Consider the following 27,441-nt stretch of genomic DNA (forward strand, 5'->3'; position numbering starts at 1 on the left):
TTATTATTCTGCCTCTATCGAAACAAACTTATTTTGGGGGTGGACTTTCCCTTTAAACATCATCCTCACCATAACAATCTTCATAACTATTCATCCCACTTCATCGCCATGAACTTCTCCTTGAAGAAACACAATTGTATGAATATGTGTATGAATATAAACAAGTTTTAATGCACACCAAACAGAATGATCAGTAGATTTTTCACAAGGAAATGATAAATTACATAACTGTCAAAAAACATGTCAAAAAGCCAGGGAAAGAAAAAAAAAAACACTTCACACAAGAAAGATTATCGTATGGATACTTCAAGAAAGATTATCTTATGGATACTTCAAGAAAGATTATCGTATGGATACTTCAATGAATCTAAACATGATGTATTCCAATGTTCGCTTTTGCAGAACCTTGAAAGTGCAATTTTCATTATGTAATTAAATATTCAATGCTACCTTCAATTGATAAGCAGGGGGGGGGGGGGGGGGGGCTAATCCCATTCAGACGAGGAAGATGGAATGTACCTTTGATACCAGCCCCGCATGATGGAGACAAACTCCAAGTTCCTTTCTTCTTCCTGGGCAATCAAACAAGGGGGCTGATGTTGACTTGATTCTGTACTGGATACGCCATTGCCTTTTCCTCAAAAACAGTCCTTGAAAAGCTCTTTAACTTTTCAGAACTTCTCTGAGAGTTACACAACCAAAAATATTGATAAAAGAAAAATCAACTGTTCGGAATAAAAGGCTTCAATGCTTATTTGATAGTTTGCGGTGAAGAAGCGTCTATTGATTTGAGTTTAATATGTGTTAATAACATAACTGCCACAATTACAGTAATTTTAATGACGGAATGTTTAAAGCAACACAACAGAATAAATGTAAGTAGGCACAGGTAATCAACAGTTTCAACTAATTGTAAATGCCCTCGTGTAAACTAATATATGAAAAGATAATTTGTGTATGTCCTGATAGGCTATGCAATGTACACAAACTTTTAGTATATTATACCATCTCTGGAATGCATAAATAATATCAAACGACTGCATTAAAAGACGTTAAACAAAATGACTAATTATACCTTGATTAAGTAAATCACATTATGTTGTGTGTGCCCATGATGAATGGAAACGTCGCTTATTGCAATACACTCATACGGATTGAATCATTAAAGTTTAATGGTGAAAATTCATCAAGAGTTCATGGGTCATACAAGACAATAAAAAGTAATACTTGACAATCACAGGCTCATATTTAGTACAATCTACAGGTAAATAGTTTAATTTTTTTACACCAATATCATTCTCTATCAAAAAACATCTTCTATCCAAATTCTCCCACCAGATACTTCCATATATTCCTTCAAATCTTGCATCTATTTACAAAAATATCTTTTCCTTTCTCTTTCTTTCTTATTCAATATATATTTTATATAATCTTGAAAGTTATAGTAGTATCTGACAAATAGAAAAACTGTTACACCACAACAATCATGTATACCTCACAATCAACTTGAGAACTCTAATTTTATACCAGAAATATGACACATACGGTGATGAACAGGTGGGACGGGCTTGAATCAAAAGGGAATTAAATTTGTATAGAGGGATATGGATTAATGCCCTTCTGGCTCTCAGCAGATGGTATACTCATTTCATAAGCTGTGTCCTTCTAGCGGGGGGGGGGGGGGGAGGGGGGGAGGGGTTGAAAGGGACAAACCTCACAGAGAATTGTAATATAATCAAGCCCCTTTTTTATTGCTAGAAATACAAGATCATAAATAACCTTTGCCAAGATCAAAATGAACTTTCAACAGTAGAATTTTGGGCTATGAATTCTGATTTCCAGTGTAAAATTTGATCTTACATTTTTTCCCCTCATTTTTTTACCATGGGAACAACTTTCAGAACATGCTTTTGCTTCTGTTTCATACTTTCAATATGAAATAAAATTAATGTGAATTTTACAGTATCTACATTCTTGGACAGCATGGACTATCCATGGTTAAGCTTCATCAGAAAACATAACAATGTAAGAAACCGAATATCAAAGACAATAGAAAGCTGCTCTTTAAGTCTATGTGTAACAATAGGACTTTATAACCAGCTGAACGTCCTCACTGATTAAAATAATGTAGACAGGCTGTTACAACTTTGTTACAAGTAACAAGTTCACAATAAATCTATATTCAAACGAGTGGTGTTACTTGGCTTGATCAATATTATTAAAGAAGAATAATATCCTTGCAATATAACATCAAAATATTAGTATCATTCAGACACAATGCATCTACTAGGATGATCCACAATATATACTCCAACTGGACACATTCAATAATTCTTAACGGACATATAAAAAAAAAGGCTTTTTAATAGTGAAAATACACACAGGCTGTTTATAGTATAATTCATTTTGACACTGAAAAACACACTATATTAAAGTCTCTTTGAAGGCCACTTCAGCTTTTCAAAGCACTTTCAAACAAATGACATTACATCCACTAATGTATATACCATGGAATGCATATAGCCTTAGCAAGACAGCAAAAGAGGGAAAATCACAATAAAGATATTAATAGTTAGCCAGAAAAGTAGAACATTTCACTTTAATATCCTAAATGTCTAGACTGCCAAGGCTTCGACTGTACATGCAAGGCACAGATAAACAAATTGCATGTGTTTAATAATCTATGATTCATTGAAGAAAGTTGTCCTGATATTGTATCATTCAGATGCCCTATACATTTTCTAATATATTGTCTGTTTAGAGCCCAAAGGCTGTTATCTTTGTTTCACCTAACTGCTATTAAAGAAAGCATGTGTATACTTGGAAACAAGCAACCAGGGGACCAAAAGCTTCAAGTCCTCTCCGACGGACTTGGTAATGAGGATTAATGTCTTGCCAAAGGGCACTAGCGCATCGACTTGGTTTCAAACCCTGGGACTTCCCCGTTACGAGACCACTGAGCCAATAAAATTATATGAGTTACTCAATGCCCTTCTGGCTCTAAACAGATATCGGTCTCATCCTTGCTTCACTTCACTACATTTCAAACATGTCGCATGTAATAATATTTCATTCACAGCACACAGCTTCAAGCCACTCCCTCAAAACAGTTTGAAACCTTGGTCCTGAGTTCTACGCATAATTATGTCCAGATAAATTATTATATTTTTACAACATTCTGAGCAAAATCGTAGAAATGCACACATAGCTTATTATACAGGTGGAAAAGAAAGTGAAGAAATATATTCAGAATATATTTATGAAATTCAAAGAAATCAATGGAAAAATGTAATTCACACAAGTTATGACTACAAATGACAAATTATACACTTATAATTTTATATCACAGGAAAAAATAATTTGTATGATTTAAACAATATCACTTACTCTCTACATGATGTGTTTGTACATTACTCTGAACACCTTCATGTTTAATATGAATAATTAATAAATATATTCTTTCATGTTTATATCCTATAACATTAATTCCTGCAGCAACTCTATCTTCAACTGACAAAGTTTGTGTTTTCACAACACAATACTCAACATTATCTGATATACACAATTCTACATGACTGCGTCTAAAGTAGCAGTTGTTATGTCATCTTGTGCAATACATGCCTGTCCTACCATGCCTCATGGGAACTCAATGCCATAACTCTTAACACATTTTACTACTGAATTATCCAATTCCCTGATTGGTATACAGGTTGTGGAGCTAATTCTAAACATTAGAAAACGAGTCTAGCAATATTTGATTAATTTTATACATCAGTCATATGAAAATGGATAATAGATTAGTTATTTACCAGGATTGCTTAAATATGAGCAGTGCATGAAGGCTAACAAATTATGACTGTTTTTGTTATCTTTAATAAACCATGTTAATTGTTATGATATTTTCTATTGAAAATGATTAAATAAGAGACTGTTCAAATTGTGCATGTTTGAAAAGACATTTGCTTGACAACTGCAAAAAAAAAAATACTGCTATCATTTGATAATTATATGATAAGAATGTTTACAATCAAGCTATACAAAGCATCACTGTTGCAATCCTCACTGGAACCAAATATCAAACCTCTTTTCCTGTAATGAATCTGAACTCCTCTATTCCTAATACCACTCAAAGCCTGGACGGAAACATCAATATTTCTTTCTCTCTTCTTTTCGATCAGGAAACTCACAGGAATAACTCGCTATTTCTTCCCCTGCTATCTTACTTAATATACAATGGGTGACATCATTTCAATTGCAAAATCTGGAAAAAATAAAAACTTGAAATGTAAATTTTTTGGGCTTGAATTCCAAAGCAAAAATTAAAGTCTAAGGCTGCTCACACACAAAGTTTCATCATAAAATAAACGGGATAATCCCTACAAAGTGCATCGAGTCTCATGATTTCTATAACTTCATGTTCATGTTTGGAAACGTGTACAGTAGGCCTACATCCCCACATTGACCTCATACATTACAATACAATAGTTAACATGTAGTCCCCACATATAGAGAATGGTGCAATAAAAGATTCATCCTTCTGCACCTTCGATAGAACCCGGTGCATGTATGTACAATACTTGACTCGCAATGACCCAAAGGCTATAATCAAAGATGAATCACTTGTCCAATATATTGATCACAAAACTGTCATTGTAATTCACCACAGAAGTATACGCATTATATTATACTACATTGTACTTGAAAAATTGCAATTTTACGTTACAAGACTCTGAATAGGCATAGCATGTTAATGAACACATCACTCTAGACTATTAAGGGCACTATTGGACAAAGAACCATGTAAAACAGATTGATTCTAAGGGTAAATGTCGCCTCTGACGTTTTGAAGAAAATTTCTTGGTTTACATTGACTTGTTAACCAGTTGACTACTGGATTCATTCATTGACATAGGCTTAATACAGGGGCCACCCGGGTCCAGTAGGCAATGGCTTTAATAACATAAATCCTCTTCACCCACTGCCTATGAATACCAGTGGTTCCAGAATTAAAGGGCTAGTCCTATTTGATGGTAACGATAACTAGAACAATCAAATTGTCTTCTGAAATTCATGTGGACAAATTTGTTTGGTTGTTTGTTTTACCCGACTGCTAAGAAAGCATGTGTATGCTTGTAAGTACATGTAAGCAACAAGGGGATCAACGGCTGTAAGTCCTCTTCAAAGGACTTGGTAATGAAGATCAATGCCTTACCAAAGGGCACGAGCGCATTGACTTGGTTTCGAACCCGGGATCTCCCGCTTATGAGACCACTGCTCTAACACTGAGCCATCACACCTCCTGTGGAAAATCGATTGAATATCAGAGTTACATGTTCCAGCTCATGGATTTATGCTATGTCATGCTAATGAACCTTCAACATATCTGATTGGTGGGGTCTCGACTACCTTTTCCACACAAGCTTCAGCAAAACCGATTGATAGTATTAGTTATGGTTATCATTCACACAAGACCAACCCTACAAGTAATCAACGAGTGAGGATACTCTAGAGCAGAGGCCCATTTCACAAAGCCTATTTTCAATGACAAAATGACAAAAACAGTGACAAATCTGCTGATAACCAATCAGAAGCAAGGATTTCAGTAGCTTATAACAGATACTGTCATTTGTCACTGATGACAAGTTTTGTGAAACACCCCCCAGGATCTGATGTGTAATGCACTTGACTTGCTGCTCCCATGCAATGTAATATCTGCGATAGGTGGTGCAACCATGTGTTCTGTAGTACCTCAAGTCACAGACCGAACTGACCGTTACAGTGCCCCGAGGACTATGTATCGGTCAGTTTAGAGTCGGTATGGTGGTGGTGGCGTGACTGAAAAATGAACCCTGTATACGATCGATGCACTCCACCTTCAATACTCAACACTGCGCAAGACGGCCGTGGCCTTGCCTTGGGGGTATCGTTGTTAGTACATACACGGGGACATGGAAAGGAAGGGGTGGGACTGCTAGAAGGACTAACTTGACTGGACACTCTGCATATGCATTCTCTTGGCCACCTCCAGGACATAGGAGACGTCAGGTCTCAGGTTGGGGTCTGGATGAATGCACATTGCAACCAGGTTACGCAGCTGAAAATTATATGAATAAGGAGAAAAAGAATGTTAACTCATGTTATCAAATTTTAAAATTCAGTATTCAAGGATGCCAGTTAGAATTGATCAGAGGGCATGAAGAAAAAAAAAAACACAAAAAAGCATAAACTATAGCCTGAAAATAATTCCCCAGGGCCTGAATCCCGGCTTTTGCCTGAAAACGGGCATCCCTGAATATTACATTTATTAATTATTTCATGATTCCATTCAATTAGTACCAATGAGAGAGAAGGAGCTACAGAGAGTGACAAAATTACTGAAATTGCTCAATAATTACCTGTGGACTATGAAATAATCAAAAACCAAATTGTTATCATTTCTTTCTATAGAGGATAAACTTTGATGTTGTCAAAATGGTGTCGTTGTTTTTTTCCTTCAAATTCATAATTGGTTCATGTGAAAGAGACAATAAAAATTCACATTCTTCTCATAGGTTGATCTCCAGTTTCTTAGAGTGTATTTCCATTGATAAACTCACATTCGCGATAATTTTGACACAAACATCAAAATATGAGGGTACTTTAAATAAGATTGAGGCTTACATTTTTCTTCACTACTTCAAATTGGAGAAGAAAAAGAATAAATGAAAAGATAATCAAGTAAATGAATATATTAATAAATAAATAAGTAAAAAATAAATAAATAAGTTATCAAAAAAAATAAAAAAAAAAATCAAAAAATATGAAGAAAAAAAATATTAATAAGTAAAATACAGAAAGTTGATATTACTATAACTAATGAACAAATATTAATCGGAGTTGTGCTAGTATTAATCCTCACATGAAAACTTCACACAAATCAAATAAACATTTACAAGACAGAAATGGAACTAGTAAAGGTGTGAGTCATAATCTACATGTACAGGTGTAGTTAAATGAATGTATATTCTGTATGGAGCCAGAAGGGCATAGCCTTGTAAATTTTTACACCAAGTTAATACCCTTCTGGCTCTCAACAGACAATATGTAATAGTGAGCATTTTGAGGGTGGAAAAAATGACTGAATCAAGCACAACTGTTTTCTTCAAACTGTCTGGGAATGCACACAATTTTTAGGCATATGTTTCACTCGAATCATGGATAAGAATGGCAAAAGAGAATTGTGTCTTTTGGGTATTTAAGTGAATCCTGGGGTAAGGCCAAACTTAAGTCCACAATATTTCTGATTATTTCATACTACACGTGTGGACAAATACATGTAGGATTACTCTCAATCAATCCATCAATCAGTTCAATATTTGTTTACTTTCTGGAAATTTAGAAATTTTAGCCCACAACCATAGATGAAGTTAGAAACAAATGGTTCTGAAAACTGATATAACACTACACTAATGACAATATAAAAGTATATGTACATGCATAATTAGTATAAATACAGGTATTAAATGAGACTAGTAACAAGATATGATTTTGAAAAGATGGACTTTATATAATCTGAAACTATAGCATCTCTGCTACTTAAGAAAAGGTAAACAGTGAAAAAGAAATGATTCCCGGACTTCACACTTTTGATAACATAAGCCAGTTCTCAATATTATTAAAGGGGAAGTCCACCCTGATATGAAATGGTTTTAATAAAAATAGAAAAATTAAAGGAACAAATGAGTGAAAGTTTGAGCAAAGTCCAATTAAAAATAGGAGAGTTATGAATTTTTGAAGTTGTCATCTTTGAAACATAAAGTAGTAACTGATGATGGAATAAATTTGTTTCAATTTTCATACAGGGGTTGTATAATTATATTCAGGGTGTATGATTGGAAAATGAATTTTTGAAGTTTTTTGTATTAAAAGGGCAAATGGGAGGTGAGCTTGCAAGGTATGACACAGAGTTGCCAATTCATGTTTAATTGATTGCAATTTCAAAAAATCCTAATTTCTTATTTCTAATCAAATTTTTGTTCAATTTTTCACTGACATGTTTCTCTCATTTTTCTGCTTTTATCAAAACCAAAATTATTATCAGGGTAGATTTCCCCTTTAAAAGCAAAAATTCAGCAAATCTACTACAGTCAAACATGCTTTAGTGACCACCTGTCTACAGCAAGCACATTTTTTGTTTCCCTTGAAAATGGTTTCTCATTGAAACATGTACAGTACTAAAGGAATCTGTCTACAAGGACCACCTGTCTAAAAAGACCACTTTTTGTGTTTCCCTTGGGCGGTTGCTGTAGACAGGTTTTACTGTATTTTTATTTTTTCCTCTGTTGCTTACCTTCCAACATTTCAAAGTTTGTCAAAATGGAGATGAACTTACCTCATCTGAGTAGTGGGCCGGCAAGCCAGGGTATTCACATTTATCAATCTTCTGACAAAGAGAGTACAAATCCAAACCCTCCGCATAGAACGGCGAATGCAATGCTGCCATCTATAGTTCACCACACACCCCACAATGACATGATTGCACCAGGCGAGGGCGTAATCATGTTTGTTATGTACGTGTGCCAGTCACATCAACCAATAATATAATATTTTTGAGAGGGATTATTTCCGTGAGTCGATAGTTAGTTTTCAAATGGCAGATAAAGTATTTTGGGTTTTTGTTTAATTTTTTTTCAAATCATTTTTTATTGCACACACATGAATTTTGGGGGGTTGGTGTAAGGCGAATATGGTGCAGCACAAAAGACGGCGACAAGGATGGGATCACATATAGTCACACGGAGAGAAGGCGAGGGAGAAGGGAGAAACAAAAAGAGAGATGGAGACACAGAAAGAGACAGAAAAAGAGAGGCGGAGAGAGACACAAAGAGAGATGCAAAAGAGAGAGAGAGAGAGAGTGAGTGAGAGAGAGAGAGAGAGAGAGAGAGGCAGTGTGTGAGAGAGAGAGGGAGATACAAAGAGATAAAGAAAGACAAACACATAAACATAAAAGAAGAAATACAGATGGGGTCACAACAAGATGGAGAAAAGGAGAGAAATGTGGAAAGAGGGAGAGATAAATGCACTCCATTAGTGGTGTGTTAAGTTAATACACAAGATGATCACACACGTAAACTCTAGTATATACATGTATAGTGCTACACAACAAACTGATATTGCGACATGACAAACCACCAATAACCATGGCAACAACTGACAACAAACCACCCTACCTCCTCAGTGTAATGATCGGCGGGAAGGGGCGGGTAATCGCATTTATCAATCTTCTTGCAAAGGGCGTAAAGGTTCATCTTATCCCCGTAGAAGGGGGACTGTAGGGCTGCCATCTGAACAATGTACACACAAGCCAGTGTGTGTGTGAGGGGGAGGGGGATGGTGGCAAGGGGGGGGGGGGGGGGGGGGGAGGGGGAGGCAAGGAAAATAAAATACAAGGCCATTATACTGTAGCTTTTATTTATCGTCCAGGGGAATTTGGAGGAGTGTGCAAGGCGAGAATTTGAAGTCTAGAGTGTAATGATGGCATTTTATAGGAATTCAAGTGAGATTTTTTGGAGAGTTTCACACACAATCAACATTTCATATTTGTTCAGTTGCATACATGTACATGTACATGTACATATGTACGTACACTATCAAACGAACAATGACTTATAACTTCACAATCTATGCAATAGAAAAAGGAAAAAGGCATACTACATATACAATATGCAAATGCAACAAAGAAACACAGTGCTTAAAAAAAATTATTTTAAAAATTGAAGTTTGATTCTATGAGAGTTCCAAAAGAATAACAAAAACTATGTACATGGACATCTATCTATAAGCTACATACTAGGCAATTTGGATGAACTCCATTCAATAATTTGTTGTTCGTTTTGATATTTTTCTAAATTCAGCATTGGAAAAAGGAAGTTTAGCACCTGTATGACTTCCTCTTCATTGAAGGTCACAGAGAGGGAGAGGGAAAAGGAGAGAAAGGGGGGGGGAGAAAGAGAAGAGGGAGAGAGAGAGAGAGAAAGAGAGAGGGAGAGAGAGAGAGAGAGGGAGGGAGAGAGAGAGAGAGAGGGAGGGAGAGAGAGAGAGAGAGAGGGAGGGAGAGAGAGAGAGAGAGGGAGGGAGAGAGAGTGTAAGAGATAGAAAGAGATAGAAAGAGAGAGAGAGAGATAGAGAGAGATATGGGAGAGGGGGAGCAGGAACGGATACAAGATGGGTGACAGAACGATGTACAAGCATACAGTGTACATGCATGCTTTGTGTACCAAAATATGAGAGTAAATCTTGCAATTCCAATGTTTTAATAGAATGCCACATATATGTGCAATTGTGCATACATGCTAACACAAATTCAAAGGTCAATTGTTGCTTGTATAAACAAAAATTAGCAAAACAAATGTGCACTTTAATATGATTAAGATCAAATCTGTATCATGCATCAATCCACATCGGCTATAATTTGAAATTTCAATATAAAAATCCTGAATTATAGAGGATTGTGAATAGAAAATACAATCTCAATTACTACTTTCAAAATAATTAACCTAAGGCTATTTAAATAGCCTTGTGCGTCGCCTATTAAAATGTGTAACTATGACAATGCGGTATTACGTAAACCAAAACATGATTTCCTATGGGATGTACAATAGGGTATTGAAATTGCCACTGAGTTGATCGAGTCAATTATGTTAGAAACACAATTTTCCCTGCGATTATGACCAAGGGAAAGAGTGGATCTTGCCATCTCTATCCAGTTTACAATTACAGCAATTGCCTTATATATCCCTATTCTTATCAGGGTTAAAATAATAACATAGGATTATGTAATATAAAAAAGTATGAAAGGGCTACGCAAAACAGATACGATACTTTTCCTAATGACAGCGTCTTAAAACATTTCTTTTCAAAAATACTTTCCAATGTTATCGAGAGGAAGTATGTTGAGCTAATCTCACTCTTCTTATGTTACTCTATCCACCTTTCCTTCTTACTATTTCTTTAAAGGTAATACAACGTTTTGGAAAATTTTGAAAATTGGGTAGATAGTGATTCTTTACAGCTTTGATATATTTGGATTCCCCCGTAGATGTATTATAAGCGCAAGAAAATTTAGCCCAGGGTGCTACAAGAATTTTTTTCACCACTTGCCCTGTCGGGCAAGTGGGTTTTCAATTTACTTGCCCAAACAATATTTCCACTTGCCCAAAACTTTAAAGCGAAAAAGGACTCGAGGTTAAAGCATTTATTATCTCGTAATGATAAGTTAGTGTTTTAGATAGCAAATTAATGCACATACATGTACAGTGTAACTGTACTGAATAATAACCTAATATGTCAAAGAAAATGGTCAACAAAGGATGGTTGAAGGTTTAAAAAACGTATTTTATTGATTCTCCATAAATTGAAAACGAGACAAAAACATTCATCTGATTTATATGAGCAGCGAGTTTTAAATAATATGTTCACAATCATTAACAGTCATTATGAATAAATATCAAACATTTGACTTTTTGTACTTACTAGAAAATCCCTGTTGTTTATTCCATTCCGATTCGCACGTGTTCATTTCCCTAGAATAATGACGTCATATTTGGCGTGATTCAACCAATCGGCAATCAGAGAATAGCAAAGGCCTGTCGGTGCGGCCTGCAGAGCTAGAGAGAGAGCGCGCGAATAAGCTCGCAGCTGGTACGATCGCGCTAGCTGTCTCTAGCTAGCTCACGGCCGGCCGTGCGTGGAGGCGGAGCGGCATTCATGGCTTGAAGTGTCACTGTTGCATGCGCGCTGAGCTAGCTGAGCTGGCTAGCTGTCTGTGAAGTTTTTTCGAAATCGGAACGATCGCTTTTTTGCTTCTGGATTTTGACGACGGGTAAGAAGTTGACGGGTGAATGGTAGAGTTCTTGGACACTAGGAAATTACTGTAAAAGTATCACTTGCCCGAATCGGGCAAGTGATAATTTGATTTACTTGCCCGACGGCTCAATTTGGTTGCCCCGGGACGTCGGGCAAGCGGGTTTGTCGCGCCCTGTAGCCCCTAAAACACTTCTGCTTTCGAGAAAAATGGAATATAAAAATTTACCGGTGCTCCTGGTAAATTTTGAAATTTTTCAAATAGCGCCTACGGTCGTACAATGGTAGCTGCAACCATGGAACTTTTAGAATATGTAGTTGTGATATATAATTTCCAAACGGGAATAGCTAATCGGTCGATGTTAGTTAAGAAACATTGCTTTATAGCTTAATTAATATCTTGACCTTGAGAGGGAGCTATACAACATAAAGAGTTCATTATTTACAATTTCATAACTTTAGACTCGATTTCAACCGCGACAACGATCACTGAATATTTAAGGATCGCATATGCTTCCAATATGTTCATTTGAACCAAATTCGTGACCCCATACCAAAACTTTGTATTACCTTTAATACAGCCCATAGAGACATATTGTGATATGTGCTATATCAGTATGGTATATTATTATTATTATTATTAGAGTACTGATGTGGTTTCAAATTTATGATAGAAGACCATTATACTAGGCTAATACATGTAAACCTCCTTCAAAGAAAACGTACTGTGGTCCCAGTCATAATGAAAACAGCATCTTACCTCATATAACAAGCAGCCGAGAGACCAGATGTCCGACTTGAAGTTATACCCCGTCTCGTGGATGCGTTCGGGTGACATGTAGTACGGAGTGCCAACCAGGGAATGTGCAGCGGTGGTCTTGGAGCTGAAGAAACGCCCCAGACCCAGGTCACCCAGCTTGACCTTGCCATCCGCAGTGATGAATACATTAGCAGGCTTGATGTCTGAATAATAATAATAATAATAATAATTATAGGCATTTCTAAAGCGCCGTCCATCTAGAAATTCTATTCCGAGGCACATTAATTATTACCTCGGCTTTAGCCTAGCTGCCATTACAGCACTCCAGCATTTCTAGGAATTAATTCCTGTCAGGTACCCATTTACCTCACCGGGGTAGAGTGTGGCAAATGAAGATTAATGCCTTGCCAAAAAACATTAGCAAGGATACGAAATACGTCCTTCACAGTACAGTTTTAGGTAGTTCCCCATACCTATTGTAATTGTTCTTTGAATTTCATTGTGAAAAGATGAGGAATTATTGTAATTCATGATAATTGTAACAGTATTAAGAACAAAAACTACAGCACTAAACTCTTTCATATGTATTCTTACTAACCCTAGGCATGATAAATGAAAGGTAGAATATTCTTATAAAGCTCTTGCTTACTATTACACTTACAGTGTATCAAGATCATTAATTAATGATAAAGTTAAGATCCTTTGTCATGACCAAAATCAACATCCCTATTCATATTTATGCAACCTCTACAACATTCAACAATTTTTGAATGTCATTGTCTGAAGATGGCTATTATCTATTTGCAATGTAAATGGGTAATTCCATGAATCAGGGACCCACTTTGTGACATGTTTGGTGTCCCACTTACATATTAAAGGAACCCACACATATTTGTGGCTCTGAGTGAATAGTGAATTGTGAATTGTGGCTCTGAGTAATAGTGGAGTGAGATTGTTAAGTAATCCCAGGTATGAGGATGCAATATTATGCTTGGAGATCACTTTACAATCTCACTCCACTATTTAAAGCCCCACTGTCCTACTTGTAGCTACTTGCTTGCTCTATATAGAAAACTTCCCCAATCGGTGCATGTTGGTCCCCCATGATCCCCTTTTTCTTCAATGTTACTTGATAACTGATTTGATGAGATAACCACCTATCAGTGACCTTGCAGGGAGGTCTAATCCCCCTGGCTAAACTAGTGCAGACAAGCTTTAAAAAATATATAAAAAGTTGAAGTGATACCTCTGTGCATGACTCTCTTCTGATGCATGTGTTCTAGTGCGCTGCAAAGCTGGACAAAGTACTTCCATATGGTTCTCTCCGGTATCAACCGCTTCTGCTTCTTGAAATGCTGCACCACAGAGGAAAATAGCATGGTCAATCAAAATTGGATGGAACATGTCGACAAACATAATAAGCCAATTCACGGTTGCAGTCTGAGCATGAGCAGATAAAGGTCATTGCCGTCCAAATTGTGAAATACATGGAGACAAAATGCTCATGAAAGTTATGTAATAATTATTCATTTCTGCACAAGCAGTGCACTCCATGATATACAGGTGGAAGTATTCTTTGAGAAGGGGAAACAAAGGCTATCTATTTAGCACCTCCATCCCTGTAGGAGTAATTATTTCAAAATGTACAAAGTGGGACCTCTTTATGTTTTGACGATCTGTGGATATTCAGGGTCATTTGGGACATGTGCTAACCGTGAGCTGGTCTATTGTAAACATCAAAAAGGGGACAAGGTAATAGTTGGTGTCAGACACAAACAGTAATCAGCAGTACAAATGAAGATGAAAAATTAGAGAACTTCTATGAAAAGACAGGACAAAACAGCAAAAAATATATATGATCTAGAAAGAAAAAAAAACTATTAGAAACGAGGTATAAAAGGAAAGAAAAGTGGGAAAAAGCAAGATATGAAGAGAAAGAAGAAAATGATTACAGTAGGGATGTATATTTAGAGTAAACATGAACAACTGATTGGAGAACAGCAAGAGAGACACAGATGAGGGGAGGGATAGAGATAGAAAGACATGAGAAGAGTAGAAACAATGGGCATGATAGCAGATAAGAAGTAAACGGAAGAAACAGACCAGGGCCCCGTTTCAAAAAATTTGTTATCAATAACAAGTTACAAAAGGTACTGAAATCATTGCATTTGACAGGCGGAGAGCAAATTTGACATAAAAATTGAGCATTTGTTATTGATAAAAAAAATTATAAAACAGGGCCCATATAGTTGACTCTAAACTGACCAAACAAGGAGCTTTATCCAAATCAAACGGAATACATTCAAACAAATCACTGCATTACATTTACATTTATTAGAGTTGGGCTTCTGAACCTAACCTCTACATGAACCTAAGGCTGTAACCCCTGAATAACCTGGAGTTTATCCCTCTTGTTTCCTAGTTCCTACCGAGAAGTCATTTCACCCATCACAATAAATTCCTCTCAAACTCCTTTTCTCTCCTGATTTAAAGATAAAGTTGAGTTCTGGGGGGTGTTTCACAAAGATCCTAAGTAGAACTTAACACTAAGTTGGACTTAAAAATTATGGACAGCCATTGGAGCCTTAAAATGAAATGTATTCAAAAGCAGAAATTCAAGTATTTTAGACTTTTTTTATAAATTCCACATCAAGAACATGAAATCTCCTTGATGATAGAAAATATGAATGATTTGAATCAACATTTTATGCCTTTCAAAATAACTTTTACAACATATTTTCAAAGATGCTAACGGCTTTCCATAATTTTTAAGTCCAACTTAGAGATAAGTTCAACTTAGAATCTTTGTGAAACACCCCCCTGGTCATGCGATTGCATTGTGAAAGAAACGTTGTGGATTTGATCAGAAATTGTTGATAAGTATTGGTGTGCACTGCAAGGTTCTGAAATCATCAAAATGATAAGAAATTTGGCCCAGTCTTGGTAAAGTTACAAGCACTGTACACAGAAAGATGTATATGGGACTACACGAACATGTGGCATAAAAATCTGTCCAGACATTTACGATGTTACATGCCATATTTACAATATTAAGACATCTGAAGAGACATGCTCTTCAGGGAACACTTTGTATCTGATGTTCTTCCAGACTTGTATATAATACAATGATAATTACGCTCACAAATTATTTTTCATCTCTTCCCAGAACTCAACCTTCTCTTTAACATCCAAGCCCATTCCAGACTTGATTCAGACCGATTTTCACATCCCGGATTTATTAGGGGAGAATTCCAATATCCTGTTGAGCCAGTCAGTGAGCCCCCACATGGGATCTGGGTTCCGATGAATTCCTTCCTCATACGGTCGAGATAAGGGGGAAGTCCCACTTCAATAAGATGATGTCATGCACTCTGGCATTCAAGTATGACATCCATCCAAACCCCAGGATGATACTACAGGATCAAGGAATGACTTTGCTCGTAAAAGATGAAATGCCTGTCTTCTCAGAATAGGAGTTGCGATTCCATTTAGAACACAACAACAGGAAATTGATTTCAAAAATTGGGATAAGCCCACATTGTCGCGACAATTATTTGGCATTTCAATTTTCTTGTCATATTGGTAACTCTTCAAGATGGTGATGAAGAAATAGGAGAAAGAAATGCAACTACTGTAAAAACCCAACAAATTTGCGAGCATGAAACTTTTTAAACAGGTTGCAATTTGTTTCATGCCACAAAATACAAGAATCACAATCGAAAGAACACTTTATTTTTGCAAATCATGAAACTTTATAGCCCGAATTCACAAAGGAGGTTTAACATACATGTAACCCATGGTTTAAATATTAGCACAAAAATAAGCGTACATGTACAGGTACATGTACCTTGCCTTGTGCGCATCTAATATTGGACCTCTGACTGTGTTTGCACTTATCTTGTGCTAATTTTAGACCATGGGATGTAAATGAAGATTTAAAACATGGGTTAAATTTAAACTTCCTTTGTGCTTTACAATTGGCCTTTCAGACATTATATTTCTATTGATTTATATTTTTTTTATTAAAAAAACACAGTGCATCAAGAAAATTGTCTGCTAACAACTCTATAAGGTGCATTTAATTATGGCTTCACCAGCTCTTGGCAGAAAATAAAATGAGCACATGCATTCATGTAACAGGGAAATTCATCTTACCTTAATCATTCTTGATAAGTCTCCTGCATCAGCCAACTCTAGTACAATGTTCAGCTCATTGTTTTCAATAAACGATGCCAAATACTTAATCACATGATCGTGGTCCAAAGACTAACAGAAGAAAAAGTGAAGTAAAAAAAATAAGAAGAAAAAAGACTAAGAAATGGAAATAAAGAAAGAATGATTTTCTTGTTTCACTTCAACAGTCTAACACAACCAAATGCTGAGCATTTCTAGGAAACTAGACAAAACATTCCCAAGTTAGTGAAATTTACTTCCATGTACATGTGTAAATTCATATACGCAATTCACATTTGAAATCTTAAGGAAATAACACATCAATGAATGCGTTACACTTATAATCTGCCAATGTTATAGTTATTGCAATGTTTTTAGGTGTACAGTACTTGTTTTTTCAAAAAGTAATTGAACTATTTCAAAAATTATGCAGTACAATATATTGAAAATGGAAATAATGTGATATAAATTTGTATATTTAGTTTCTATCCAAGGACACATTAACGTACATACCCGGCAATTGTTACGGTACTCTTTTATAAAAGGTATCCTATGCCTAATTGCCTATCTATATTGATTAGAATAAAATTCAAAAACATGTACATGTATATCAACATTATATAAGATTCATTGTATGTCAGAGTTATGGGTGTATTCTTTGATATCAACAAAATAATAATCAAGCTTTACGTGTACAGCCTTTCAAACAAATAATTAAAAGCTAAAAAAGGGAAAGTGTTTAAAATGTTACCTTCAATAAATCAATTTCCTTTATACAGTCGTTCCTTGCTTTTGCATCCATCATCTCAAATATCTGTGCCAAGGAAAATCAATACAAGATTAAAATAATTAAACAAAATAATGCTGACCTAAATATCATGTTTATGGCAGCCTTTTAGGCAGGTTTACCCCCCCCCCCCTGTTTGTTTTCCAGAAGTAAAACTGTACAACGTAACCTTATCATAAGAACATTGGTTATAATAATCTCTCCTTACAGCAGGGTCAATTTGCAAGTCCTGCTTCTTTGTATTTTCATTTTTTATTTGTTTTTTTCCCCTTCTATCTTCACCTTTCTTTACATTTTGAGGACTGATCAGGCAATTTTCTTTATCCAAAGCAGCTTGTTTTAATCAAGATTCCTTTCATTGTATATTAGTCTATTCTAAAAATTGGGAACATAATGTTGGAAGATTTCAAGTGAATTGGTAATCTGGACATTCATCAAAAGGTGATGTTTTCCTTGTTTTGTCACATTGCTTAAAGATAAACTCCAGTACTGGTAAAAAAATAATAATTAATTCTCACAGAATCAAACGAAACTTACACTGAATGTTCAAGATTACAAATAAATGACATGTGCCAAACAATTTTGGAAGAAATTGTATACTGGCTGAGTAATGAGCATAGAAAGACAAGGAAATCAAGGTAGTACTAGCCCCGACACCATGTGTGTTGTCCCATATATAACTTTCTATGTGAGTGCTTGTTACTTTACCAAGACTCAGTCAAATTTATTATGATTTTGATGACTCCAGAACCTTGCAGTGCACACCAATACTTACATGCTACATGATCAACTGTTTCTGATCCTTTCCACACCTTTTCTTTCACAATGCAATCGCATTACCAGTACTAAAGTTTATCTTTAATATGATCATTTAATAATAGGAGTATAGTCAGAGTATTTTGTCCCATACTTTACCACCCATCAACATTTAATATTCTATTATTACTGATTACCCTATCAAACTGATAAGTGATAACCTTTATACATGTAGAGCATGGATTAAACAAAATATCAAGTAAAATATTTTAAAACATGTCTATTCATATTAATGATTCCATGCGGAATGCTAGAGCGCCATAATAGCAGCCATGTTTAAAGTACACAATTGTGGAGCACCAGAAGTGTCAAGTCTGTCCTTTGGCGAGATATTAATCTACATTTGCCACTCTCCACCCAGGTAACGTAAATGAGAACCTGACATGAATTGATTTGTTGAAATGCTAGAGCGCGTCGACGGCTGCCATGTTAAAGCCAAGATAATAATTGTGGAGCGCCAGGAGTGTCGAGTCTAACAAACAAGAGCGCTATACAAGAACGCACTTTTATTATTATCATTGTTATGATTGTCATTCTTACTCACCTGGACTTTCTTGAGTGCCGTGACCCTGTCGTTGATGAGACATCTTGCCCTGTATACCTCACTGAATTGTCCCTTTCCGATTCTCTTCTCAATAGCAAAATTCCCTAGCTCCGCATACATGGCCGGATCCTCGTGGGAAAGCTCTACAACGAAGAAGAGTCAAATCAAGAAAACAATACACACACAACCAAATGAAAGATCATTTAATAACCAAAGTGGATATTCTATAATGGTTGCAGCACAATTATTTCTTTTCAGACAACTGATGACACAATGTACAGATCTAGGTACAGCCAAACTTATTAGTCAATATGTCATAAGCGATACATAGAGAAAACCTGTCTACAAAGAACTATCTCTGCATCTCTTGAACCTGTATTACGAGATCATGCTGAAAGACTTTCATATGATCTAAAAATTAAAGACACTACAGGTACATGTGCATATACATGTTCAAGAATTGCAAAAAATACAGCCAAGCTAAAGTTTTTCGTCTTGCACTCATCAAAGTAAATTGCAAGAATGAACAGAACGCCCAAATCTGACAATATAAACAGAAGCTAAAGGAAAAAAGCGCTTGAAAAATAATGGACTGTGATTGGCTGCTGGAAAGAAGATGTAATGCCTGATGCTTAATGAAAATGGGCTGTAGGAATACTAGCTAGAATATCCCAAGAGGCCTTATCAGTAGTGAGGCTGGCATTACGCCTACTTTCCAATAGCCAATCACAGCATTTCTTCTTCTTCACGCTTTGTTCCTTTATAATGTCTGATTAGCTTTCTGTTCATTGCGATTTACTCTGATGAGGACAAGATTAAAAGTTTAGCGAGTCTGTATTCCCTCCTATTAAGGGGTAGACTATATGGAAAGGAAAACAGACAAGTACAGACAAATAAAAAGAAAGATTCTTGTGTTTTGAGGATCGTGTTATGTGCCTAATGTCTGCCGCTCCTGGTTTAAGTACCAATCATCTCTCAAAATGTACCTGTACAATGTACAATGTATAAAGTGTATATTTGGATGATTTCCATTCCACCGAATTGTTTTCTTTCACTTTCATGACCACTTTATGATAAATAGCATAAACATAGATTTGTCTACCAACATTTTTCATCTACAAAAAAATACAGATTGGTATTCCAACAAACAAGAGAAGGGGTTCACTTACGACTGGGTTGCTCATACATGTCAGCCATGGTTAGTTGAAGTCGCTGATGACAATTTTCAACGCTTCTTCATTGATGGCCTGCTGTTTGCCGATAAAAAAGTCGAGAAGTCACACGCCTCCTTCAAGATTCTGCAAGATAAAATAATAAGCAAAACTATCAATGCTGGTTGTAGACTACTAGAGCCTAAAGGTCTGCACACTAGTACACAGACTACAATGTTTGAGTGCATATTTCTGTAATGAAAAGGTTTCTGATTTTCTTTTACTGCCATCCCCAAGGAGATATTCTCACCTGCAATAAGTACAGGTGTTGCGCTGATACTGTTAAATTAATGGACACTGCAGGCAAAGTTGCTCTGCAATCTTCACTTTACCTCTTCTAGAAGCAGTTAAAAGAAGAAAAAAAATGAATATGAGCAGAGCAAAGAGATGCTGATACTTTTCATATTTGCTTTAATAGATATAGGACTGATTCCAGACTCGACCTCCTTTAACAATGAGTATAAAACGTCTAGAAATGCAGACTAAGAGCAGACCAAAGTGATCCTGATGCTTTCTATTACTGGTAGCTACATGTACATGTACATGTATATAGATATAGAACTTATTCCAGGTTCAACTTCCTTCAGTGAATATAAATGGTCTAGAAATCCAGACTAAGAGCAGAGCAAAGTGATGCTGAATTGATGATACCTTTCCGACTAGCTCTCAGATCACTACATGTACATGTAGTTCCAGATTCAAGTTCATTTGACAGTAAATATGAAAAAAGGGATAAGAGATCAGAGATACAATGCAAGTGAATCGAACACAGTCCAGGGATCTCACACAGAGTCATAATTTGATTTGCTGCCCACAAATGACTTCCCACACCTACATGTATGTAATTTCATAGTCGTCAAGGATTGAGAGGCAGATAGAGTATCTGCCTCTCAATCCAATAATGCTTCTTCTACTCAAGTCATATTCAATAAGTTTTCACCCATCAATGTCATCGACTGACAACTTAAACTTACTGAAGCTTTTTACAAATCTTATTAAATGGTCATGTCAATTTACTTATCTTCATTCCTCTCACTCTCACACATATGATTCTACATGTACCTCTCTCTCTCTCTCTCTCTCTCTCTCTTAGCTTCATTTTCTTTCTTTTTCTTTTGATACATATAATGTGTGCATACTACAGTGTATTCCTGGTCAAATTAAAACACTAGTTCAAAAATAGTGAAAAATACAACACAGATTCTTTTTGTAAATACCATTTTCATTTCTGAAAATATTTTCATCAATCTTTTATCCAGAATCCTTAGCCTAAAATGTGTTTTCTTATTGTTTTGGTGGTGTTGTTGTTGTTGTTGTTGTTGTGTTGTGTGTGTGTGTGTGTGTTTTTTTTTTTTTTTTTTTTTTTTTTGGGGGGGGGGGTCTTCAGATTAGTTTGGCATTGTTTTATCGTAAATAATTTTGAACATACTCATGCTCATATTTTGAGATGATAATTACAATGTTTCAGATAATTTAGGCATCATTTTCTTGAAGCGCATATATCGTTCCTTCGTTCTGTCAATTTTAGAAGATCGTCTAACAAAACTAACAAAACTAACAAAACTAACAAAACTAACGGGTAACGGGTAACGCTAACGGGTAACGCCTACACACGTTAAATATATAATTAACGTATTGCAAACATTACACGCGTTAGGGGGTTAGTTTATTTTGACTCATACTGTATTTTCAATTTTATCCATAAAGAAAATAGAAGAAAATCAGTCTACTGTAGTTTCCTACAAAATACCATAAAAGCTCTCTCTCTCTCTCTCTTTCTCTCTCTCTCTTTCTTATTGTTTCATGGTCATCATGTATTTCTCTCTCTACATTTATCTACATTTACATGTATACATTGTAACTCCCTTCTCACCCAATATCTATAATTACATGTAACAATTACATTGTACCTCACATGTCTTTGTTTCATCATTTTTTTTTTTACCTCCCCATTATTTCCACCCCCTTCACTTTCTTTCTCCTCTCCCCTCCCCTCCCCCTCTCCTCCCCCTCTCTCTCTCCCTCTCTCTATGTCGCGCGCTCTCTCTCCCTCTCTCTCTCTCTCTAAGTACTTTGCATTTGCATCCATATGGGCAATACCATTTGTGGGATTAATAATTGAGCTCACATTGAAGAGCACATTCATAAATATATAATCCAAATTATATCAAGCCTGAATAAAACACCATTGCAGTTCTAGTCAAGACACAGTGTACACTGTACATACTGTATGCAGGCCTCGATCTAAAACTCGCTAATGAAATGCTTGCCATCGCCATAGCAACCACTGGCATGGAATTATTAACTGGTTTGGGCGAGAGAAATCCAGCGCTTCATACACTGTACAGCCGTCAATAGAAATGCTTGTGTACATACTGTACCCATACCTGTACATGTGTTGCTCTCCAATGCCAAAACATTTACATTTACAATACGTTGGGTCATTTGAGAACTTTCTTGGGTTTTTGAACAAATATGGTGCATGCATTTGTATCCTAACAATTCATACCGTAAAGATTTTTAAAAGCATTAAGAAAACTTGTTCTTTCATTTTCTTCTCCCTGTAAAGATGCACATTTATTATCAAACACCACTTTTAGGACAAATACCCCTAATATAATGCGAGTCTGTATTTCAATGTCAATTTCACTGTTTGTGTTTGGTTATTTTCCCAGACAACAATTTCTAAAAAAATCCTAAATTGCAACCAATTTGTCTGAATTAAGTTAAGTTCATCTATTCCCCCTAATTGGGTATTCAGGAAAACAAAGACAGATTTCTCCACTGATTTTCATGGCAACTTTACAAATACATGTACATGTACATGTACGAGATGATTCTGGGGAGCTGTGTACAATGTGCATACATGTACATGTGTAGGCCTACACGTACATGTACATGTAATGTGTACTCATGCTTGTAGAAAGTAACTTTTTTATATATCAGATATACATTTCTATACATGTACGGTACACATTGTATACCGGTACCCAGTATTTTGTTTCAAATTCAATTTTTATTTCCAAAATCTCTCTCTCTCTCTCAGAAACATTAGAGATACATGTACATTGTACATGTAGAGGTGTACATCATGTACATGTATGTATGTACCTGTACATATTCATGGCAATTTATACCGTGGGGTTTCATCCCCTCAAGTATTTTTTTTATTTATTTATTTATTTAAAATGGTTTATTTCATAAAAAAACTTTCGCGGCCCGAGAGCCGAATTGCAGTTTCTTTAACAAGGTATACATGTACATGTACATCAGTGACAAAGTAAAACATTATGCATGGTAGCATTACGGTAGTAAAATTGGAATTCTTTTGTACATACATGTATGTTGATTATATAATTGTGCTTCAACGACCTTGGCAAATTGCTTGGTACATATACAGAAATTTGAATTGTACTACCATATTTGCAATAAAATTATATATTAAACTCATACAATATATGAATAGCAATACATTTTTGATATTCGATATTTTGTTTTCCATAGCATAGGCCTCACATACAGTACATACTACAGTCCATACTGTATGCAGACCCTAAGTTTGCACATGTACATGTATACACAAATACATAATACATACAGTAATATGGATACATAAAAACATATAAAAAAAAACATATGGATACATATAAAAAAAAATATGTACATGTACATGTACATGTATGACCGTTCTACATGAGGGATGAGGAAGTACATATCTGTTTCAATATCAATGTTCCGAGGCATGCATGAAAACAAATTTTGACCACAGCACAGATCCTAAATGTACTACCGGTACATGTAAATACCAATATATGTTTATATAAGTTCGCACTGCACGCTACATGTAGATCGGTCTGAGGAGATCTAGGAAGCAAACTGATCCAGAAGATCGCTTCCTGGACCGCTTGTCTGTTCACACTCACAGTTAGACCGGTCTAGCCTGGATCGGTCTAGAAGTGAATGAGAAAGGGGTCTAGGTCATCACTCTCTGAGGAAATTCTCCTCACAATTCTGACTTCCTTCAGACAAAGCCTAGAGGAAACGTCTTTACGTGGGCCGCCTCTCAATAAATAGAACTTCTTGATAAGCCCTTGAGCAACAGATGTCTCAATAGGTGTGTTTTCATTAGCTCCAGATTGCAAAATAGCCTGATATGAAATATCACTACTAGTCAATTGCAAGTATGCACTATTCAACAGAATGAACTGTAGATCTATCAAATGTTTTGTATCCTATTTCTCTTCTTGTTAACTAAGTCTGAGCCTTTTACATTAATGTTCAAGCAACAACAAAGAATGTACATGTACATGTGCATGTATAATTGTTCACTGGAACAATAAACAATCAAATGATCGGAAATTACACAAATTAAATAATTCCTTTAATAACTTTGGACCCAACACAATACGGTACCTAATCCCAACCCCAAAAAGGATTTCACTAGCTTTAACTGTCATATAAATTTGTCACTGATGGCAAGATTTGTGAAACACCCCCCAGGGCTAATGATGAAGCATCTCATTCTGTCAGCATTCTTAAAGGTCAAGAGAAGAACAAAAAGATCATCCCTTCTCTGATTTTGTTTTCAGCATGATGTGAGATATAAAAGTTTTTTGGGAATCCTATTAAAAATTATAACATGCTTAACGATGTACAGTACTTGTACATGTATACGTAAATGTACAGAATATTGCTGTAACCCAAAGATAATGAAAAATCATTTGATGCAAATCATGCAATATTTGTTCTTCTTTCAGATTCCCTGATTTCTTTACTTCTTTCTTCCTTAATTTTGCAAATAGTGCATGTACATGTACATTGTAAATGCTCATATGGATGTTCTATGAAGTGTTATCCCAAGGTCAAAAGGTACATGTATGTTTTGTTTCTTGTTGGGGATGTCCTAGAAACACCAAAGTCTGAGGTTTTACATGTATGCACTGATATCATGACGGAGAAAATTATGATTGATATTTATTCTTGCAGGCAGTATGGTGAATTCAGTGACACTCTTATCGTCAAATCACAGACACAGGTTGCTTTTATGCTAATTGAGGCTTTTGAGAGTGTCATTCAAACTTGCAAAATCTGTACAGAAGTAATATTTGGATTTTAATATTTTTTTGTAATTGGTACATGTACATTGTACATGTATACCCAGATGTGTGTCCAGACTTTCATGTAGTAGTCCGGATAGTTGATTTAAAACAGTAATTTGAAGAAGTTTACATGCAATATTTTACAAATCTTTCAAGAGTTAATGTATGTTAGAGAATATTGTAAAGGACATATTTTTATGATGTTTAGTCCTACAACTGAATTTTTAAAATAGTTATTATTATTTATTTGGGAAGACAAAGAAAATCACTGAATACAACACAAGAGTACATTTGGAAAAGAGTACATTTGGAAAAGAGTCACATGGATGCCGGGAAAAGAAAAAGATTAACTTAATAACTATTTTCCAATCCATGTGACATACATGTATACTGTACATGTACATGTATTTGATGCATACTTTTATCAAATTCAAGGGCACAAGGGAAGGCTGTGGTTTTGTTCAGCCTCCAGAGGCTCCGGACTCACAACCCTCATCCTATACTTGACGGTTTCAATTGTCGATTGTGATTTTTTTCCACAAGTCGGCCAAGTTACTTCATGATCATTGTCTACATGTACATGTACATGTGTATGTAAAATAACAAAAACTGAGGTGGGCGGAAAAAAAAAGAAGGGGGGGGGGGGAGGGCTTCATTCATACCACATCGATTGAACATTCTTTTCCAACACCAATCTATTTAATACTAGTAAAAGTAGTAATAATAGTTATTAGTGTTATCAGTGTAATCAATCTTATGAGACAAATTAATTTGTATAGGATGAATTGGGTTAGGACGAGGGATCCATTGAAGACTTCTTCAAATTATAATTTCAAGTGGTTGAACGGATGCCCAGAGGAGTTGAAAAACATTTTAAGTCAAAATTGTAAAAACTACTTCTTTACATTTTGAAAAAATGTCACCCAACGAACCCACCGTTTTTTGTTTGAATCGTTTTCCTACATGTACACCTGTACATGTATGTGGGCTCTGAAGGCGTCGGAGCTCCGGCCCTGGAGTATTAGCCCGACTCCAGACATGTCACATGAGGCGGTGTCACACAGAAAAACCCTGACCCATCATGAATAAACCAGATTTTAAAAATCTAGTTTTTTCATTTACGTCGGTGACAGACTGGTGACAGACAAGCTACGAATAATCTGGATAACTAAAATCCGAATTATTGACGGGCCACTGCGCATGCGCAGATAATGCGTAGATAAGCATTGTGACATCACCCATTCAATCAAAAGTAATGCACAATTAACGCGTCTCAATTGTGCGCAGGTTATGATAGCGCGTTAAAAACCATATGCCAGCCAATCATCAAGTGAAACGTTGACCTTACACTTTAGAGGTTGAAATAATCCCTTGAAAGGATTTTTAAAGGGATTTTTCTGTCTGACACCAATGTTGAAATAATCCCTTTAAAGGTCAACTGTTCAACCTTTAAAGGGATTATTTTAACATTGGTGTCAGACAGAAAAATCCCTTTAAAAATCCTTTCAAAGGAAAATTTTCTTGCTTCGTTAGAGGATTTTTTAAGAGATTTTTTAAGGGATAATTGATGACAGACAGCTAATTAAGAGGATAACTAAAATCTGGATCACCAAATCTGGAATTTTGGCCTCTGTCTGACACCGTCTACTGAGGAAGATGTAGAGATCTATCACTCAGTCTCAGCACAGACACAGTCACCATGGTCACTCAAACTCAAAAGCTGTCAAAAGACGCTCCACAAAACGTTAGAATATTGGAATAAGTCTGCTAATTAAATTACCCACCCGTGCCGTGCAGTGTAGAATGACAGTCGCCGACTGTCTAGTGGATGCTCCTGAGCTGAGTTGAGCTGAGCTGATCCGAGTCTGTATCTCTCACACTGAAATCAGTAGGTGTCTCTCTCCCTTCTTCCCCGCCAAGCTGACGGTATGATGAGGACTCGACTCGGCGACTAGCGACTCAGCTCTGCTTGCCACAACGTCAACGACAGTCATCAACACTTGTCTAAACTAAATACGTCTGAAGGCTGTAGCCCAACTTACTGAGTTAGTGTTTGATCCTGATTTAATTAGTGAATCTACTGAATGACTGATATGCCGTAAATGTTATGTTAGGAAGAAATTTAGATTGTTATCTATATCTTGGCTCCAGCTCCAGCGATCCGCATAGCAACTCTCGGTGAGCTGAGAGGAATATGCAATCGATGGCAC

At 36.0% G+C, this 27,441-nt stretch overlaps 1 protein-coding gene across 3 annotated transcripts; it reads right to left on the minus strand.

Annotated features, from left to right (window-relative positions):
- Positions 1-147: 147 nt before the first annotated feature.
- On the minus strand, positions 148-27,441 carry LOC576471 (serine/threonine-protein kinase Nek7). Of its 3 annotated transcripts, none has more exons than XM_030997357.1 (9): positions 27,016-27,441; positions 20,091-20,219; positions 18,922-19,064; positions 17,526-17,588; positions 16,757-16,867; positions 13,848-13,956; positions 12,602-12,804; positions 8,372-8,482; positions 148-6,094 (listed from the first exon to the last, which is right to left on the minus strand). In XM_030997357.1, the coding sequence occupies exons 2-9, from the start codon at positions 20,116-20,118 to the stop codon at positions 5,981-5,983; spliced, it is 882 nt and encodes a 293-aa protein (XP_030853217.1). In that variant the 5' UTR covers positions 20,119-20,219; positions 27,016-27,441; the 3' UTR covers positions 148-5,980. The 3 variants fall into 3 exon arrangements, with proteins under 3 accessions (XP_030853217.1, XP_030853216.1, XP_030853215.1); XM_030997356.1 differs by lacking the exon at positions 8,372-8,482 and adding an exon at positions 9,210-9,323 and having other exon boundaries at positions 27,274-27,439; XM_030997355.1 differs by lacking the exon at positions 8,372-8,482 and adding an exon at positions 9,210-9,323 and having other exon boundaries at positions 27,016-27,439.

The sequence above is a fragment of the Strongylocentrotus purpuratus genome, unplaced genomic scaffold (assembly GCF_000002235.5).
Source record: "Strongylocentrotus purpuratus isolate Spur 01 unplaced genomic scaffold, Spur_5.0 spur5_scaffold_4, whole genome shotgun sequence".
Lineage (NCBI taxonomy): Eukaryota > Metazoa > Echinodermata > Echinoidea > Camarodonta > Strongylocentrotidae > Strongylocentrotus > Strongylocentrotus purpuratus.

What these genes read in the sequence shown, in the direction of transcription:
- LOC576471 (XM_030997356.1), bottom strand. Translation starts at nt 20,118, where the DNA reads ATGGCTGACATGTATGAGCAACCCAGTC. An exon ending in GAAGAGAGTCATGCACAGAG is followed by an intron (nt 12,805 to 13,847) that starts GTATCACTTCAA and finishes ATTATTATTCAG; the next exon opens with ACATCAAGCCTGCTAATGTA. An exon ending in TCGGCTGCTTGTTATATGAG is followed by an intron (nt 9,324 to 12,601) that starts GTAAGATGCTGT and finishes TACATTGTTCAG; the next exon opens with ATGGCAGCCCTACAGTCCCC.